This window comes from Struthio camelus, chromosome 21, assembly GCF_040807025.1.
Source record: "Struthio camelus isolate bStrCam1 chromosome 21, bStrCam1.hap1, whole genome shotgun sequence".
In the NCBI taxonomy this organism is placed as follows: Eukaryota; Metazoa; Chordata; class Aves; order Struthioniformes; family Struthionidae; genus Struthio; species Struthio camelus.
In genome coordinates this window covers 2,283,451-2,304,302 of record NC_090962.1, presented here as the reverse complement: position 1 = coordinate 2,304,302, position 20,852 = coordinate 2,283,451, and the positions used below count along the sequence as shown (strand labels likewise).

General features: G+C 37.8%; 1 protein-coding gene across 4 annotated transcripts in view; it reads right to left on the bottom strand.

Annotated features, from left to right (window-relative positions):
* PANK4 (pantothenate kinase 4 (inactive)) overlaps positions 1–20,852 on the bottom strand; it is a 28,476-nt gene that overhangs the window by 3,547 nt on the left and 4,077 nt on the right. For 2 of the 4 annotated variants that reach the window (XM_068915964.1, XM_068915966.1), the window contains exons 2-17: positions 20,676–20,758; positions 19,550–19,758; positions 17,320–17,503; positions 16,446–16,538; positions 14,466–14,619; positions 13,173–13,354; positions 11,536–11,617; positions 10,235–10,335; positions 8,175–8,330; positions 7,031–7,143; positions 6,471–6,558; positions 4,368–4,519; positions 2,758–2,813; positions 2,092–2,141; positions 555–662; positions 71–171 (exon numbers count right to left, since the gene is read on the bottom strand). In XM_068915964.1, coding sequence (XP_068772065.1) covers positions 71–171; positions 555–662; positions 2,092–2,141; positions 2,758–2,813; positions 4,368–4,519; positions 6,471–6,558; positions 7,031–7,143; positions 8,175–8,330; positions 10,235–10,335; positions 11,536–11,617; positions 13,173–13,354; positions 14,466–14,619; positions 16,446–16,538; positions 17,320–17,503; positions 19,550–19,758; positions 20,676–20,758 — 1,912 coding nt within the window. Of the gene's footprint in view, positions 1–70; positions 172–554; positions 663–704; positions 1,256–2,091; positions 2,142–2,757; positions 2,814–4,367; positions 4,520–6,470; positions 6,559–7,030; positions 7,144–8,174; positions 8,331–10,234; positions 10,336–11,535; positions 11,618–13,172; positions 13,355–14,465; positions 14,620–16,445; positions 16,539–17,319; positions 17,504–19,549; positions 19,759–20,675; positions 20,759–20,852 lie in introns of those variants that run through there. The other 2 variants (XR_011135773.1, XM_068915965.1) reach the window with 2 other exon arrangements.

Below are 20,852 nucleotides of genomic sequence, written 5' to 3'. Positions count from 1 at the left end.
CATATGCACAAGGAACTTGCTTCTTCTATGTATTTGCATGATATATAATGAAGACTGGTTATATACTTACTGAATGACTGGATCCATTGCTGCTATTCTCTCAGTAACAATCAGAGATTCACTGTAGGTGACATCATTTAGGGCAGGGCCAGAGTTACAAGCCAATATAACCTGAAACAAAATGTCAAAATATTTCCCTGATTAATGCAGTTCAAGTACGGTGCTAGAGATAGTGACTTTAAACAAGTAGCTCTATATCCTTAATACATGAGGAAACAAGAGAAGAGAAAGCCTGGAGGCCCAAACCTAATTTTCCCTGTTAACCAACTTTTTTTTTTTTTTTTGGTTCAGCAAGTCTTACAAAAGGCTCCCGTTACAAAGGCTTACCGTTCATAGACTACTGTGGAGTCCCAGGGATTTGGGGCCAAATCCTGAAGCTCATTGACTTACATGGGATTATTTCCAAATTAGATGCTACTTCTGATTGATAGGTATTTAGCAAACCTTTCACCCATTACAAAAGCTCTGTTACATCCACAATGGCAATCACTTACCTCTGTCCCCCTAGAGAGAAGCTCTCTGACAAAGGGAAAGACTCCTAAAATTATGTCTATGCCACTGTTATCTGCGAAAATTAAGGCACATTTATGAGGGGGACCCTCCTGTAAGAGAAAACCAGTGCATTTATGATTAAGTTCACAGTTCATTTCAGTGACTAATTTGTGTTATTTAGAAACTTCACTTTAAAACCCAAGACTTTATACCCTTAAATGATTGACAATCTTGGTTACTTAGTAGCAGCATAACTCATGGAAACATCACCCACCCCTGCTCTCGGTAGAACTAGATTTCCTCACCATTGTTCTTGCACAGTTGTCTAGAGCTAATTACTTCAAAGAAAGGTAGGCCTCCATTGATAAATTAACCCTAAAACTGCCAACTAAAGACATGCCAAATTCCAGCAGCTGTGAACAGGACCTTACTTCAGAGGTTTCTGAATAGTGGGTCACTAGGCCAATATTCCTACTGTTTGAAGGCTAGAGTATGGCTAGCGTTTTGTTACTCCATGCAGCTGGTTCACACCAGTCTCTAAAACTGAAGCAGCAGCATGGGACAGCTGCTTAGTTTTTACACAAACTGGTTGCTTATCAGGGTAAGTCTACCTTTGTGGCTGGGTTAAATTACCGTGCTGTATGGTGAAAGGGATTGCCTTCTGCCAGGAAGGGTAGCATGGACTGCTGGAGGCAGTGACATCCTAAAAAATGACAAGGTAATCTCTATTCTCCATTCACGTTTTAATTTGTTCCAAATCTGATGCTATGAAGCTCAGTTCACTACTAGCAGAAGTATAGTCACAGTGAAGAATGCTTAGTTCCTATCAAAAATTCCTGTCAGGACAGTTCTTGAACCTCCCTAATAGCCACTGTTACACAAGATGCATTGGACTAGACATTAGCTTATTAAAAATTACATCTTAAAAAAAATTATTAACATATACCAAGCTTTTTCACTATCATTATTTCCTACAAATTTTGAGATCTACACAAAGAATCAAAAGCTTTAGCCTTTTCAATGAACCTTGATTAAACAGTAACAGATATCACACAGATCCAAAAACAAATCTTTGCTAACTGATCAGTTAAGTTAATTATCTTCAGGAAGCTCCTAAATTAATGTAGTTTTGAGCTTGGCTACTCAGATGGAGGACCAACCTAAAAAAATACATTTGGGCCCAAGTCTTCAGAATTGTGGGTCCAGCTGTATAGAAATAAGTGCCCTTATAAAGAAGGGACACAATATGGTTACGGTGGAAGAGCTTTGAAAGCAGCCAGGTTCCAAATACTGCAGTTTCTGATGGAACTGAGCTAAGAAGTTTGGCAAGTAATGAAATGCTGGACTAATTCCTTTTATTCTGGTATGGCTGCTGGATTATTCGTACCGTATTAATAGAATTCATTTTGAATTGCCTCAAAGTTCTGACTGTTAAATCTGTTACTTTAAAAGAAGAGTGCAAGATTAATATGGTTGTTTTACAACTAATGTATTATGTCTTTAATTACTCAGCGGTTAGCAAAAATTGTAAAGCCATACCTTCAGTCGCTCTAGCCATTGACTGTATGAATCTTCTAACCAAGGACGTTCTGTGTCACAGACAAAACTGTGTTAGCATTATTTTTAGACAGTCATTCTGTATACTATGGGAAAAAAAGCACGGGGAGGGCCTTTTTTTGTTTTTGTTTTTCATAGATGCTTAAGCATTAAAGCATTTGAGCACTCAGGTTCCAAACATTAAACCTGCATATTCAAAGATGTCCTAAGCTCCTAATTATGGAAATAGCTCAATTACAGCAGTCTTGAAATGAAATTTTTATAATAAAGCAATGAAGGCATGTAAGATACCTATCATTATGACTGATCCTAAGAGGACTGATATAGCGTCCCCTGAGGTACTATCTCCTTGATTGATAGGATTAGAACAATTATTAAAAATAGCAAGCATGACAAGATATTCTGAATATCTGTGTGGCTAAAGGCTTCTGTACAAGGAGAGTGGTTTTCAGATTTCAGTTCCTTTGGAACACAAATAGCAGCATTTCAGTGAAACTCTAACCTTTATTTCAGCTGACCCTAGCAAGCACTAATAATTTCTTGTCATCTGGGCAGCAGAACTGTCACAGTAATCACCATCACACTCCCCTCCATTCTCGTATTAACACAATTTCCAATTCCAACCACCATAAATGTATTTCCCTATACCTTGCAGTTTTGACTTGGCTTCTTCAAATCCAAACTGTGGCTCAGATTCCAGAACGCTGAATCAGAAGAGAAATAAATGGTACACAGTTAAGCAACTGTATCGCATATAAATGTATCATTCAATCATTTCTTTAGCAGATGACCAACAATTTTATTGCATCAGGTGCAGTGTGTAGTATGGATAGACCCAATGACTGAACACATTATACTTTATGTTAAAAAGAAAGGTCTCAGATGTATATTGAGCCAGAGAGTTTTTATGCTAAAATAAAAGAGTTTTGGCAACATACGACAGCTTGCAGGCACTAAACTGTAGGCAAAAAAGGAAACCTTTTTGATCTGCAGGCCACCATAAATCTAGTCATGGTCCGAAGCATCTGCATGGTAAAACAGTCCTTTACAAAGTCTAATTTGAAGACTAGGCTATAGAAGTTTTTTTTAAAGCTGTACCTGCGTGGGGGGAAAAAACCCAATATTGAAATAAGTAGATATGGGTTTTAAAAGGTACTGCTACTGACAACATGTATTACAACGTAGCCTCAAACAGTTAGGTGGTGATGCAGGAAGACATAAGGAGATGCCTGGATTCCAAGCTGTCAGTTAAAATATTACACCATGCTGTTTTGCTTCATGAAACAGACTATGTCTTGCATTCTGTGAACAATGCTTGCCAATCAAGTCCCCATAAAAGATAAAGTTCCTTGACCCTACTATTAAGTGACTATTATGTACTATCTTAGCTCCTTCCTTAAAGGGAGGGAGAGATACACTTTCCAAGACTGGCAACTACACTAACTGCTTTACTGCTGTCAGTTCAAGGTTCTGTGGTTGTGGGCAACATACACAAGTTTAAAAACGCCCATCTAGCCTTCAATCATCTCATGTTGAATGGACCTTTGTTGATTTAATCAGAGGGAAAACTCCTCAAATAAAACCATAGAAAGGGAAAGAAAATGCTGAATGTCAGCTTCAAAATAGCATCCTCCCCCACACCCTTGGATCTATATTTTCAGCTGCAAAAAAGAAAGTGGGAATTCTAGAGCTGAAAAAAAATCAAAGATATTTCAAGACTATTGGTATTCATATGCTTAAATAAATTTATGACTGCTCACAGGATGTATAAGGAAGAAACTGTCTCCAAACAGTTAAATATTGTTTTTGATTAACATTTTTATTCATTATAGGAGACCACCCAACTTATCACATATTCAGTGGTTTTAAGTTATCAGGACAACTGTGGGCTACAAATAACAGCATATTTTCTATATTATAGGAACATAGTATCAGATTAAATGGAACACATACCCAAAAGCAGTGCTAATAAAAATGTCTGCTACAAGCAAAGCAGCCGAACTGTTGAATATTAAATGCTGTGCCACTTAATTCAAACATTCACACTGACATGTTTTCCAGGTTTAAAGGGTGGAAATGGGAATTTTGCTGCACCACAATAATGTTTGTAAATAGAAAACCAGCAATTGATGAAGGTGAAATACAAACTATAACTAAAATTAGATTGGTGCATTTATATTTAATTAATTAATTTATTTTAAGAACAATGGGATATTCTGTGTCTTAAAAAGGGTGCTTTTAAAATATTTAACACCTACTCTGAGACTGCTTTTGCTCCCCAGTCAAAGACATTCCCCGCAAGAAGTCCTTTCACCAGAGCAAACTGCCTCTCCTCCCAGCCTAATGAATCCAAAGATTCGATTACGCTTTGAAAACATTTTAAGGCTATGCCATTTTCTTTCTGCTTTACCTGTAAAAAAGACACGAAACATTGGATTTACAGATGAAAAATTCTTACCCATCATTGGTTGTCTCAGTCCCAAGACCACCTCCAAGCATTCTCCTCTAGGTTCATGGCCTCTAATGGACCAACAAGTTACTGTTATCAGCATGCTTAGTATCAACAAGAAAAAAAATTTTCCTGGGATTCTAATAGAAAGCTTCAATAGCAGTAGGATTTATTTGATAGCCTAACAATTACTTTTCTAAATAAATCAGATGTGCAATAGATTTTGGACGGACTGGAAAATGGGGAGTGGACACAAAAGAATGACTTCAGTAGTAACCTGATCCATCAAAACAGATATTTAGCATGAGGGGGCTTACCACTAGTATTCTGCAAAAACTGGAGAAGGGTGGGGTTTTTTTTTGTTGTTGTTTTGGGGCATGAGTTTTCTCTTTGTGTTATCACGAGGTTTGTCAGCCCAGACACTTAAAATCTCTCAATTTTTTTCCTCCTCTTCTACCTCCATTAAGATCAATGCTACATAACTAGTTTGTTGAAAAATTTAATGATGTAAAGTTGGTATTCAATATGATTACCAAGACCTTATCTTGGTAATATCTTGTTTGAATCACAAAAAAGCAAACAGAAATAAAACCCACCTCTCATACATTTTTTTTGTCCGGTCCTTAAAAGTGAATGCAACTTTTGACAACACAGATTAAAAACAGTAGGGAGAAACATCCATGTATTTTTCAAAATATGTCAATAGTCAAAAAAGTCTCCAACCAGATAGTGGCACTGTTATTGTTTGTACGTCCACACTGAAAAGTGGTGAGGATCAGCCCTACAGGAAATTATTTTTGACAAATATTGACTTCAAAAGCCCTCTCCCCCAATCATATTAAGTATAAATTACAGCAAGGAGTAAAGAGCTACTCAATAGCAAGAAATATTTTTAAAAGTTAGACATTATGTATTTGCATACACCCCAACCCAATGTAGCTAAGTATGTGAATGATTACAAAAGCAATCAAGAATCCTTTCATAGCATAGCAGGAAATTAATCCAGAGACTATACACAGTTTCTCCTTAAGCTGCCTCAGCAAGGAAGGGAATGGGTGGAGGAATTTTTTGGGCCTTTTGGAGGGGTAAAAGGGAAAGAACACTGTGTGAGCCTCCCCCCTTCCAAAAAAAAAAAACCTCACAAACAAATATCCACAACACCCCCCTCCCACTTCAAGGTAGTTAAAAGAACACAGAAATGCAAGTTCATAGCATTGGTGACTTTTGTTTGGAGCTGTTGAGATTGTTAACTGCTCTACAAGATAACAATGCACTCCAAGTGTCTTTTGCAATCGTCTGCAACTTACTTGCTTACTGGAAAGTATGTACATAGCTACACATAGCTTTCTTTAAATTTGAAAATGGTTTCTACACCGTAAAAACAATTACAAGAAAGAGGGGAAAAATGTTCTTTAAAATCTGCCAGACTGCAGTGGGAAGTAGACTGACTGTCCTCAGGACAGAAATTCTCAGGTCACTTGTTAGGTACTCCTTCACTAGAAGTGTAGGCTTCTCCATGTAGCCTTCTCAGTTATAAACTGCAGGAAGCACCTCCTCACTGCAGGAGTTACAATAGTATCTAGTGACAGACAGGAGACACTCATCAGAAAGGGGACTGACACCATCAGTTTACTCCGGAAAAAGTATCAGACAACTGGAACTGGTAATATTTTTGGTTAGCACTATCCTCACCTTGAGTGGGACCAGCAATTCAGAGGTCAAAGGCTCCATATCCCATTAGCCATTGCTGTTCCTCCTCAGAGCAGCAACCACCAACTGAGTAATACTGTTGCAAGATAGCCAGTTACTTATCTTCCCCCATAAGCCATTACTTACACAAAGTTTCAGAGTATGTAAAAAAAAAAGTCTTGAACTTACATGTTGTCCACCCTGTAAAGCAAGAAGAACTTACCTTTGAGTAGGGGTCTGGAAAATTGAATTCATTTAAACAGTGTTCCCTTGTATCCAACAGACTTCTAACTGTTAAGGTACCATATGCACTTTAAAAAGGGAGAGGGGGAAAAAAAGGTTAACTACTTCAGACAGAAGTTATTTCCCTCCACTTTTCTCCCAGCTTTGGACGCGTTTCAGTAAGCCATAGCATGTCACATGCACTTTAGATAGAAGTCTTTATATGCCACATGCACTAAATTCCGGTTTTAAGTGGTAAATCTACTGAACAGGTTATTTAAATTGAGAGAGGGAAAAATGTTCTGAGCACCAAAGATACTAGATTCTTGAATGAGTATGCTACCACTTTTAACAGTTGTAGATTATTGATCATTTTTTCCTGTTGACATGGATTTTTTTTTTTTAAGTTACATTCTAATATAGGAAATCTCAAAGTTCTGTTCATAGGGGACCTGACATTTGGACCATCAATTTGCTGTAGCTTCCAGCCTAGTTATCTTTTAGTTTGCTCTGCTCAATAAAAGCAGCCAGTGCTGAAAATAGGAAAATAAAGACTCTTACAAAGGCTGCTGCCTGAGTGTCTGGAGCTTATTCCAGTATTTCTGTCGGAACTTCTCAGCTCTCTCAGATGCATCAATAGAGTCTGGTTGACTGGCTGCAGCACGCTTTGCTACCTGGTAGAGAAATGAGGCAAGAATGAAGTTACGAAATGAATTCTTCCTCCATGTAACCGATTGGAAGTTCAATCTGAAAAATATCTGCTATATTGTTCAGTGCACGTGTACTAGCTAGTCCTTTCTACATAGTATCTTCCATCTTTCTTCTCCAGCCACCAAAGAACAATTCTACGTACCTCCTCCCCTCCCAAAAGAGTCAAAGTTTATTTCAACACTGTGCTTTCAAAAATGAAGAACAAGTTCTAACTACTTGTAGTTCTTGGTGGGGGGAGAAGAGAAGAGGGGAAAAAAAAAAGCAGGAAAAAGTTTAAAAAAAGAAAAAAGTGGATGGGGGAGAAAGACAGTTTACATAACAGACATTAAAACAGTCCATATCAAGCCCTGGTTTCTTTTTTTATTTATTATAGTAAGGTCAAGTTAATAAGTTCCCTTTATGTTTTTCCCAGCCCTTCTCCTCCTCACACACAAAGTCATGGATTTTCTGATTTGGATTTGCTTACTAAGCATACACAGCTCTTAAGTGCTAGCACGCACTGACTGACTGACTTGGGAAAACACAATCAGTTACTTAATCAGACCTGAATTATTTCTTTTTTGCACTAAATCATGCTTCTTGGATGTAAAAGTGTCTCTAGGTCAGTAAGACTGCTCCCAAGAGCGAAAACAATAGAAGGATCCCTTTTCTGGCCTTTCATTGTGTAATCATCATGCTCACCAGCTCTGCAAAGACAAATGACTTGTCGTGTTTTAAGAGATGCTTCGGAAACACCTCAAAAAAAAAAAAAAAAAAAAAAAAAAAAAAAAACAAGCCACAGGGTAAAAGCATTTCTGTCTCTAGAGATACCACAGATCTAGGAGACTTGGAAAAATTCAGATGCCTCTGTTAAAAGGGGGAGAGGAACTGTACTTGCATACAGTAGGTTTGACACATGCAGGCATATTTTACAGGCTAAACACATCAGTTCACAGAAAACTTATTCACTAAATCTTTGCATCATTCAAACACACAAGTGCATTGTAATATTTACCCCATCCAATGCCTCTTCAAAGCAAGTGAGCCAGTATTTTCTGGCCATGGCATCATCTGTGAGGTCAACAGTGTCTGGAATATAGGTGGAAGGGTCCTTCAGCAATGGCAGGTTAACAAGCGGTCTCTCCAACCTATCCATTTCAAACATGTCAAACTAGATGAAAAATTGGAAGACTTTGTTAGAACTTACTCAGAAATTGATTCATTAAACTAGTAAAAGGTCTACAGAAGTCCACCCATAATTAAAATTGACAGATTTGTAGACACGCTCCCCTGCATGGATTATTTTTCCTGCCCACCCTGCAGAAATTATCAAATTTCATGTTAAAATAAAGAGCCTCATAGCAAGCTTTCATTATCTGCCTCCCCTCTAGTGCCGAATCTGCTGTTATCAGGTTCAAAGACAGGAGCAGAAAGAGCTGAGCACAGGCTTTGTTCAGAAAGGAACACTGCTATACTGCTTTACAACTTCATTTTATACTCCCAATCATGTCTCCAAAATTTCACTTGTACCTTGTAAAAACAAGCTTTAGGACCAAATTTCTAAGGATAAAAACTAAACACATGCAAAATATGCACAGTTACACAGCTCTGTATATATGACGTGCCTTATTTCTTGTACCTCTTAAAAATAACGTTGTGCATGTGTATCTTTATACTTTATACAGTTATTTGCTTGCATGGCATTTGCAAACAGGATGGCCTAGTAAAGTTCAGACTAGGTACAGATCAAAGCCCACAATGTGGCAAAGCCTCCTGTACATAAACCAAAGCGGCTGCTAAATAAAGAGTCTTCAGTATTAATTTCACTGCTGAAAATTGGACTTCTAAGCTATGATTTCTGCAAAGAGATTAAATTTACGCAAATGAAGTGTGTGCCAAGCAATGCTAGAATTCAAAAATGAAGCTGCTGTGGACAGTATGCTACATCTGGTTTAAGAATCCTATACAAATGCCTACATGAAAAGTCTTTTCACAGATTAAAGTGTTGACAAACAAGAAAAGAACATTAGAAAAAAAGCGTGCAAATGTAATCTGTCGTATTTTATGAGTAAGAACTAAAGATCACAGGGTTTTTGTTTTTTTTTTTGTCATACATGTAATCCACGATTGCATTACAATAATTCATTTAAGTTACAGCAGACCTTAAAGTTAGATTTTTTTGTATATAGACAAAACCCACAAATTTCATTATCTGCAGTTCAGAGTGAGTAATGGGTTGGTCTGGGAAAACTTCAGAAAGAGTTCTAGTAACCAACAGAAAACACCCACTCAAAGCCAACATTCCTTCCTCCTCTCCCAAGGAAACAAGTCTAGTGAGCTAGTCACTGAAAAATGTGAGCAGATAAACCAGTGATGGAAGAAATTAAGGGGGGGGGGGGAAACACAAAATCCACCACTCCCAAAACATACTTAACATGAAAAACACTGCCCAGTAAAAACAACAGTGACATGAAAACACACTGAGCTCCACTATTCTAGCTTTTTTTTTTTAATAGCACTTCAGTAGATGCAGTATTAGAATATTTTATGAAACTTAATGTATTTTGTGATTGTCTATTGTATGCTTGTTTCACTGTGAAACTGGAATTGCTGTATCGCCAGTATATTTGAGATGAACAAGCTCATGCTCCTCTGTTCAGTTATACAGTTCTCGCCTCCTAGGGGATAAATAAATACTGCTTAAAGATAGAGGAACATCAGATTCAGAATTCTGTGGCACACTGTTTCAGCTGTAGCAAAATCCAGATATTTCAGAGAAAAGGTAGGAGAGGAACATTTGTTCTACTTCATGAAAGGAGGAAGACAAAAGTAGAAGCCACAATCTGTATTTATGAGACAATGAAAAAAAGAAGTGATTCACGTTTTAAGAATGTGGGATGGCTTATATGAAATTATCAAACCTTCACACATGACCTAAGACACCATATTAGTCACTCCTTTTGGTAAGTAGCATATTCCGAGGGGCAAGACGCAACTAGCTTGAGAATAACCATCTAGATCCATATCTTCATCACTAAGGGAAGACATTTAGTTCTAGAAAAGAGAACAACATACCGTACCACTCCTTGTTCTCTGCATGGGGAAAACATCAGGTGATGTACTCATAAGACCAGAACTCCCAGCATAATTCTCTCCCCAGCTATACTGGTTTGGATCTAGAAAAGAGAAAGAGAAAAAGAGAGACATGATCTGAAAATACAATTGAAAATACTCCCATGAGTGATTCTAGAGACAGCATCCCTTTAGAGAAGCTGCTTCACCGCAAAAGCTATTTATAAAGACACAAGATAAAATGAAGACTACTTCTCCCTCTACCCTCCACAGGAGTGTTTTAACTACTCAGTGGATTACCTAGCTCAAAAGAGCTTCAGGCTAAGCTGAATGAGACACAAGACAATTAAAGTTCTAAAAATCATTCTATTTTTTATCCCCTTTCCTTATCATTAAGTACTATAAAGAGCAGGATGTCTTCAAAGCACTATAGCTAGCTAGTTTTTCTATCACTATCATAGAGACCATTTCTTATTTCCCAATCTAGAGCCATTATTAATGCAATACATTACAAAAATCTTAATCAAAGTACATTATATGTTTTGTATAAAAACTAGAGTTACTTCTAGAATTTTCTTTCATTTCAGAAAAAGTTCAATCAAGTTCCTGATGTACAATGCATGCTATATAAGCAACATGCCTTCAGCAATACTGGATTAATTCCTTAGTAGCTGGCTCCTTGCCAAAAATCCATAAAATGGGTATGAAATTAATTCCTCATCCATTGTTCTGAAGTGTATTTGATATTTACTAAAATTAAGTAGCATTAATAATCTCATTATTGGTTCCACTGTAGCTAATGTACTGAATGGCTTGCTTGTACATCAACAAGAAAAAAAAAAAAAAAAAACGTAAGAGGCAGAATTCAACCAAAGCAACCTATACCCACAAAACACTAAAAAGTAGGGTCTCATCGTTCACAAACGTCTGTGAGGCTTTCCACTCCCAAATCAATAGTTTTGAGGTACCATTCTTCCTTAGCACATTAACTGAATTCAGAAGCTGGCCTCTTTGAAGAAGGAAGTTCTCAGAAACCCAAATTTAGGAGGTACAGCTTCTCTTTGCAAAAATGCAGAAAAGAAAATAGCCAAATCCTCCAGGCTTATCAAAGGAGAGCAGGAAAACAGTGAGAAATTAAGATGTCCTTGCCAGAATGTATAAAAGCAAAGCCTAGCATTTGTGTTTTTAGTGACAAATGTATTTATTTAGGCAACAATTCACATGCATCCTCTTAAGAGAAGCTCGGACATTACACTGACATTTCAGAACACAGCATATACAGAACATAGCAACGCTGTACTTACTGTCTTGTTCAGCTCCTTTTAAAAATGCCCCAATGGCTCCCAGGTAGCCTTCATGTCTCAGGAACAATGCCTGAACCTCTCCCTGCCACAATATGAAACATTGCAATTGGATGGTCCCTGATGGCTAATAAGCACTTCTTTGTCACTAGTTTTACACTTAACAGGAACAACTAGAATATAGTAATATTCATTTGTGCTACATTCTAACACATTCAGTAACTTCAGTGATGCAGCAAAAATGGTGTTCCTGAAACACAACTTCAGGGAATACTGCTTACAACAATTATAAGACAGGTGGGAAAAAACACATGCAGAAGTGGTGCATATTCTAAGCCTGTGCAGCCACGGAGGCAAAGGGAAGCCAGTACTTCGCTAGAAAGACCACTGCATCATTCCGTGAATATTCAACTCCTCTTGCTTGAAAGGCTGGAAATATCAGGTCATCTGATTTCTAGGTCTTCAACATAAACGTGCACCATTGTGGATCCAACACATTCAAGCCATTAGTCATTTCCTTTATCTCATTACACTGCTATTTAACATGCAACAATATACAGACACCCCGTATGTTATCCATAGGCAAGCATTCCCCCCATCAAGTTATTGTAATTGCTAATATAATACAAGAAAGCTAGGGAGAACAGAAACACCCCCAACCCTAGCAGCCGGGTCCTTTAGCTTGCCTAGGCAAGGCTGGGTAAGACATCGCCGTCTCTAAAGAAAAATCAGCTATGTCTAGAGTAGTAAATGTAAGAAAAGTTTACACTCAGGTTACCTATAGTAAAAGATCAACTATAATTCACAGTGAAATTTTGCATAGACCAAACCACTGATAAAGCTCTGCTTACAAGAATCTAAAGCTGCAGTTTTGTAATAGTTTTCTTGAAACCTAGCCAAGTTTTAAAGAAAGGGACTGCAATGGTGAGACAAAGGAAAACAAAAGCAGCGTACAGGAGTCTGCTGGCTGAAGCACTGAGATGAAAAAAAAAATTGTCGTCTAGTATCCATACACCATCAGTTCTGTATGACTGCAATATAAATTGCAAAGGTGCAGGAACTAACCTACCTCTAACAAGGACTAAGTGAGCTTTTGGATTTGATGATTTTTCTACTGAAAAATATTTGATATTTGCCACAGCTTCAAAATCAACAAAGAATTATAGTTTGCAATTTTTTTTGGTTTTTGTTTTTTTATTTTTTTTAAAATAAATACTGATATTAACTGACAACTATCTCAGCAGAACAATCCCACACTGCACAGCCTGGGGGAGGAAAGAAATAGATGAGAGTCAGCAGGAGAAATTGAGTAACAATGGTAGCTATCTAGGAAGACAGTGAAAATTCATTATATGGCAGCTAAAGTAGAGCCTACCAATTAAAAAAACAAAAACAAAAAAGGGATGGACAGCGAGAGCGCGAGGCAGGGAGAGCGAGAGAGCAAGGCAGAACTCCCAGGCCATTCATATTTATTTTATCCCTCCCGCAATTGGTCTTTATAGGTGTGCCTTTCCTACGTAAACAGCAGCCCTTTAAGCTTATTTAATTTGCTAATCCACTTCTTACAGTCTCTGAACAAGCCCATGAAAAGATACATAAACACTTGACTTTGCTATTAGGAAATTCTCTGCTTTCTTTACCTTGGAGAAGAAGTTGATGCTGTAGGTTATTGTGCGCATGGTAACAGGGTGACCACGAATAAAGAATCCTCCAAAATATATTTTATCTAAGTTATGGAGTTTGGCATAGAGGCAGGCAAGTTGACCAATGTCATTGCTGATCATATGCAGTAAACTTTTTGCCATATCTTCTTTGGAAAATTCTTAAACAAAGGAAATAGTAAGCCAAATTAAATACAGTTGAAGAATGCTCGAAGGGACAATATTTTTCTAAAAGGTGTTCTACAGCTGGCAAAAAAATACCTTGAGTAGATTCAACGATTTCTTCAACTAGCAATAGGATGGAGAGAGCTACGCTCTCTATGCTTGATCAGTTTCTTTATACATGTAAGAGGTGTTTTTCCCTCCCAAAGATCTTTTATATAAACACCCTTCAGATAACAAGCAAGGGGAGTATCTATTTGACTGAAAGTACTGTGGAAAAATGCACTGAGCTTCTATGAAAGAATGCTTGAGAGAAACCTTCTTGAAAGGCCAGCCTCGCATGAACTCCACTTCTCTCTAGGAACCATGGATAACAAGTTATCTTGGCCCGAGATGCACTGCAAGCGCTTTATTATAATATTGCGAATAATAAAATTCCAAGTTATTAAAACAAACAAACAAACAAATCACTACACCAGTTATCCAGGATGCCATATGTCCTTTCCTGGACCAAAGACAGCCATGTTAATTCATTCATATGGGGAATTAATGTTGGCTTAACTAGACAGCTATTTCACTTTCCCTAGGATTACATAAACCCAAACTGAAAACTTGAATGCTTGCTTGTAAGATAAATATTAAAAAAAAAAAAAAAAAAAAAATCAATGAAATATTGTATGGGCAAGATCAATAAAATATGGTGCAGGTAAAACACATGCAGGCAAGATCATGAAAAAGATTATGGTAGTTTCAAGGCAACATTAGAATCGGTGGTTATTTGCCAACTCTAGCTGCTTGGAGACCGTTATCAACCTTTGATTTCCAAGGGCCAGAGGAGATGGTTGCACTTCCTCTCCTCATTAGCTTCAAAGGAGGACTCCAAATAACCAGAGCAACTCAGGCAGCGCTTCATGTTTCCTCCCAGCCCAACACAGATAACACAGGGAAACGGGTATGGCAAGATATATTTATGCTGATGAGGTTGGCAACTACATTTCCATGCTTTTACGTGTTAGCAGGAAACTCTCAAAAGAGGCAAAACCCTGCTGACCAGCAACGAAAAGTATTAACTGTATAGTAAATCTCAGGTAGATCTTTTCTTTCTGGTACCTTTATCTGCTGTAGTAGATTTCCCAAAGCTGCTAGCTATTAGATTTCCACTTAGCCCCAGGGTCTGGTAGGCCCCTCCATACACATCTTTCACCAACATGTCTACATTTGTGTGCTGTCCCTTCGAAGCAAGTTGCAGCAATTCATCAAATTTCTGAGGAAGAGAAGCAAACAGTGTTACTCCAGGTTTTCTGGATGGTCAGAAAACTTTGTTCACAAACCCAGACTTCTGCAGCATCCTTATTGATAGTAGATGAGGGTTTTGGCCTATTTTAGAAATAGCCTCACCAGCAAAATACATAGTATTTCTCATGACAAGGACTTCTCCAGAGTCTGTATCTTAATCACACAGACTGATCCCGGAGCTCCTTTAACCACGAAATGCACAATCAGTCCTCTAAGAGCTAGGCCCCATATAGTTATCTGCAAATAATTTTCTGAAATTCCTCAGAAAATGAGAGATGGAGCACAAGACTATCTTCTTGTCTGTTTTGCAATACTTCGGAGAACTGAAAAATCTCTGGCAGAATGCTGCCATCCAAGACTAGCACAGCATAAGACAAGACAAAATTCACCGAGTTCTGCATACAACCCCAGTGAAAGGTTAGGACATGAAATTAGGTTATACAGGCATAAATAAAAGGAAGTAGATCCAACATCAGAGCTTGGATTTCATAATACTTTAAAAAGTATTATGAAGTTACCAAAGAGTCCTCCTAGCCTAGTATGTTTCTTCTCATCCAGACTGGCACATACAAAAAACTAGTCAGGAGCCTTATGCATTTCTTGGAATGAGGTCAGAAATACACTAATTCAGAACAAGCACAATTATGTCTTGAGGCACAGGATAAAAAGTGTCCAAAATCCAACAGACTAAGCCTGCCTTTACAGCTGTAGAAATGCATTAATGTCACTGAACATAAACTTTCGTGTAACCTGCATTCTCCCACTACAGACTATTAATTTGTAACTGTTAACTCTAATTTCCTCTTCTACAAAATCATGTGTGTTTAAAAGCAAACATTGTCAAGTTCCCAGATTTCTTTTCAAAATGCATCAGACAAAATATTGCAAGTACAGGTCTTGCCTTTGACATTTTCCTATTTGATACCTATGTAATTCTAGCTTTTCTAAACTGGTGACATTTAGGGACACCTATTAAAGCCATGTGGACTTTTGAGACAGGAAAAGATAGTGTGATTTGAAGGCTGAGTTAGGCAGAGCAGTACCAGATCAGGCCTTATTCTAGCAGATTACTAACCTGGGACTTAAATGCTGAACCCCTGAAAATAACAACGGGTAACAGAGGTAAGGTGCCTCCTCCCTACCCTCAGACATTCTGCAGTAATTGGGATCTCTCCGTTTTGCTTCTGCAAGTACTACTGCAGGAACTAAGTGGGCAATTCATGTTGAAACAGAGCACAGAAAATTAACATGCCACATGGAGCAAGCTGTTCTCTGAATTATACCCAGTTTTAAGAGAGGAAAAAAGTCCATCTCCTCCTATAAGCTTGTCCTTGATGACCACCTCCTCAGCTCCAAGTAGGATTAGTATTTTGCTACTGACAAGCATCTCTGTCCATGTATTCTAGCCGTATCTTTTTGCATTTAGAGCTTGCCTCTATGCATTAGTACCATAGAAAATACGAGCATAGTTTAAGGACTCGGCCTGGTTATCTAACAGTCTAGGAGCACAAGGCACTTAGTAGAGTACTAAAACCACCCCCAACATCACAGAAGTGCCTGTTTTGTTTCTGCATAAGGGCAACAGTTCTCCAAAACAAGATAAAAAACCCACAGGAGATGGGACATAGTTTCATTCATCTTCAAGCAGATGAATTTAGCTTCCTGGTCTCCCAAACAAACATCACTTAAAAATCATTATTTCTCCTTATTGAAAGGGTATGGCATTCCACCATCTTGAGCTTCCTCTTAGCATCTCATTTATTCCCACTCCCCTTGAAGGAGAAGCTTTGATACCTTCGTTTTTGTGAGCAGTGCTCCAAGACCCCAAAAGGTTCCTCCTCCAATTGAGCTCCCTCCAATCCATTCAAATTGGTCTTCTGTTTCTACCTATCAATAGAACACAGCAGATTTTGCTTAGAAAGTCCTACTGTAACCATAAGCACATAGTTAACTATGACAACACCTTTTTTTTTTTTTTAAGCACTGGGCTGGGATTGGTGCAGGCAGAACTATTTAATTATGTAAACATGAGATGAGAAGTTCTCCAGAAGTACGTATTCCACAATCTAAAAACACCAAGAGCTTTCTGCTCTATGTAGAAATCACTGTCCCAGCATCTGCTGTGAGGAGAGACACTTGCTTATAGGTCCAAGACAATACATCCCATTCCTTTCCATTCATATCAAATAAACATATGTGCAGGGCTGCTACTCACCACAGAAAAATAGCAACCTCCATGGTAAAGTTCTGTTATTAGGTTTAGCTGCTCCAAGCTTTTGTCTTTAATGGCTAAAGCTTAATTTTCAACTGAACACCACAAGTAGTTCTGGAAATTTTTGCATTTATTTCTAGGCCAACATCTTAAATATGGACATTAAATTTGATCCTCTAAACAGTGTAGCGAAAAACCCACTCTCCTCTGAGATCCTTTGTCCTCTGCAGTTAATGCAGCAACTTCTCTAAAGACTGATTTAAATTTGATTAAAATGAGACTGAAGCAGTCAATGGAAACAGCATTTAACTCATTTAGAAACTGAAGAAAAAAAAATATTTCCTTTTCTAAACTTTGTATGACCCTTGAGAAAAAGCAACCATAAACCTAAAATAGTAAGATGTTTCAGGTCATCCTTATCAAATTTGATGAGAAAACGTTTTAGCAACCACTCACCTTCACTATAGAAACCCCAGAACCAATATTGACTAGTAAATACGGGAAAATATTTGGGTGGTTTGTCTGAAATCGAAATTCTGTATCTGAATCTTTCTGGTATGCAAACACTTCATGGGGTATGTTCTTTAGCACAAAGTTGCATCCTTTAATTAGGCAGGTCATTACATCTTCTTTATCTACTCTGAAGAGAGGTGAAAGAGGAAAAAAATAAAATTCACAGTCCTACGGATGAGCAAGTGTCCTTTTAAAGCATTAGTTTTTTAACACTTCACAAACAGGAGCTAGTAACCCACCCCACATGGCAAAAGTCCAGATCTTGTAAGCAATGAGAACTAGATCTGTATATGTTCGCATGTCCAATTTCCATGCCAGAACACACAGTCAAAAGTTAGACTGTACTTGCACAGTAACTTTCATCTACATTAATCATGCTGTCATTAAAAATAACTCTGCTCCCCAGTTTACTTGTTTCCACTGCCTCCCTAGTGCCAGCACCAGTACATATGCACCCACACAATTAAACAGTAGGTCAGGATACTTATCTGGAAATTAACTGAACAAAAGCAGTGTTCTATCGCTCTTCTCTTCCCTCCTCCAAAAAGTCCATCTCAACATTTCAATATTCATTTATGATAGATTAAAATGACTGCAAGAAGCCTACTGCAGGGATTACCAAACACAGGAGAAAAGGAGACACCTCACAAGAATAACAGAATTCAAGGCAGTGCATATCCTGAGTAGGGAGGCTCGCGACATGATACACAGTCCGTGTAACATGCAAGCTGTAGTTCAGTCAGCTAATGCTTAATGGCTTCTGTAAATTTCAGTAACAGTACATAAGATACAGAAGTTGTGTATGCTAAATTTTTTGGAATGAAATATCAGAAGTAGAAGCCCTTCTGAAAACACATAAGCAAAATACAAATACGCATCTCAATTAACACAGATCACTAAGACGTCAGCTGCTGCTGCTTTCTGGGTCTGTAGATCTATTAAGTATAAAATTCTTTACCCTTTAAGAACAGATGCACCACAAGAGTAAGGGGAGAAACTCTTCCTGGTCTTGATTAACTAACACTTAGTAAGAGCCAATAAGGGACTGATGTAGGCTGGTTTGAAATAAAAAGTTAATAGGATCCTACCTATTAGAAAAAGAGAGTAATCTGAAAAGGCAATGTAAAGGGAGATGGCCATAGTACTTTAAAAACTGAGCAGGGTGCTCCTTAGAATTACAGCATATGAGATGCCCTTAAAGTTTTTGCCAAGGGTATCAGGTAGTGTTTTATATTGGTGTAAGTGAAAGATATAGAGGCTTGAATGGCAAAAAAAATGAGGCTGTAAATTCACGAGACTGTCCCTTCAGCCTCCTGCAAGGCTGTTTCTACATGAGGTTTAGGCAGAAGCTATGCAATAATTACTGTATCATATCATTTACTCATTCCTGGGCATGCATGGAAAAGTGTTAGGAGCTTTTAGAACTGTAACTTGAGAAACCGGGCAACTATCGAGATTAAGTACACCCAGAATAAAAATTGCTTGCCAACAGGATTTTGGCTTTTAATATTAAAAGTCTTCCTTTCGTGAACTTAATTCTAGCTTTTTAAGTAGAAAGATCAAGTCTCATAAAAGAAACATCTGATTACAGTAACTGAATTACATTTTCTCAATTAAAATCCTTGTTAATAATGCACTTTATAACCACTATAGGTTTTGCGTAGTAGCACCTCTACCCTTGTGGCTCAACAGCAAGTCCAAAGCACATTACTGATAATTGGGATACCACCACTGAAAAGCTGCTGCTTGTGAGGTGAAAAGTGAAGAAGTTTATCATAATCATGATGCGTAGCAGTTTAAGCTAAGAAGAAGCGGGTGCAAGTTAAATCCTTCATAGAAAAAGCTGTGATAATACCACTTTTTTTTCTATTGCTGCCTTTCTGCTGGACCCTGTGTTCTTTTCTGTTGACTATTCCTGGACCTCTACTGTGCAAGTTCATAATCTGTGTGCAACTTATGTTCACTAACAAGGCAGTCCAGCCTGATTTGACCAAGATGAATGTACATGTACTCCAGCTCCATTTTTGCTATGCAGGTGGATAGTGCTGGCAGAAGAACAAAGTGGAAAGGAGGGTTAACATTAAGTTAGTCAATTAAAATTGACTATGATGAAGAATCACTTTTACAAAGAAGAAGTGCACTGCCATAATTAAGTTTTAATAGCTCCACTTACTTCAACCCCAACTTCTTCTCAATAAGATCTTTAAATTTATAGGCACCACCACCTGTCGCTTTGATTACTTTTGTCTCTGTATTGACAAGATGGTCTTTGATGAAATCTAGGCAGGTTTCAATATAAGTGTTTTCAAATTTAATGAAGTGAAGTCGAGCTGTAATCTCCTCCTGAACTGATATTTCATATAAAGGTTCATGTTCTATGTCCTAAAAAAACAAAACCAAAAAAAACAAAAACAGATTTCATTATTTACAATGAAACAAGGGCATATGCTAAACTACTGAATACATGTGCTTCCTTTGCCTTGAAACTGTGTTAAGGCTACCATAGCCTAACATCCCAAGCCGCTTTCAAAGAATGAAATTCCAATAAATCCTAATACTCCTTAAGAAGCCAGGAATATAATAAATTCCCTCCCATGCATTAGACATATGTGAGGAATGTTAACGTGTGGTATAAAGTTATGCTTACACAGGAAGGTGGTTTATTTATTTGTTTTTTAAACCAAAGTATCACACTACTCTGTCTATAAAATAACTATTTCAAACATCAGCTGTAGCAATCCAGGCACTTCAAACACCCAGAGCCTATAGGAGGCGGTGAGGAATATAACTCAGCTTTTCCATGCATGGACTGCACAACTTGCAAATCTTGCTACTGGTCTTTCAGTGAAGAAAGCATCTATGATGCATGTATCATGTGAATTTGGATCTAGAGCTCCATAAAGCTTGCAAAGCAAAAGCAATTGCCAAACCCAAGAGGAAGATCAGTTTCCCCTGGAATACACTAAAAGGTTATTAACAGGAGCCACACACTCTTCCAAGCTGCAGTACAAATGTTTTGGGATAGTCTTAAGTATGTTAGTATGTATTAGAATGTGTGTTTATAACAAACATTTTAGTATGACAACTTACTTCAGAATCACAGATGTTACAGAAGGTCATACCTAAGCCATAAGCAAGTTGTAGCCAAAGTTCTATAAAGAGCAGGGTACTATAATAGTGCAAGTTTTATTTGATAACTATGAAAAGTCAGCCTAGTAATTCAGACTTTCTGGGTTTGATTGTACTTCTGTTCTGAGTCATACACGTGCAACTGATACATCATATAATGCAATGCTTACCTTTCCAGAATGATCAAAGGATCTCACTCTTGCTACTTTATGCTGTACAGTTGAATAATAAGCCAACTTGGTTAATGAGCCACCTGTTAACAAAAAGACAACAAGTTATGATCCATGCCTCACTTTAACTTACGTAAGACTGTTAGGGTACTCAATCTAACGCTATTCTTGGTTTTA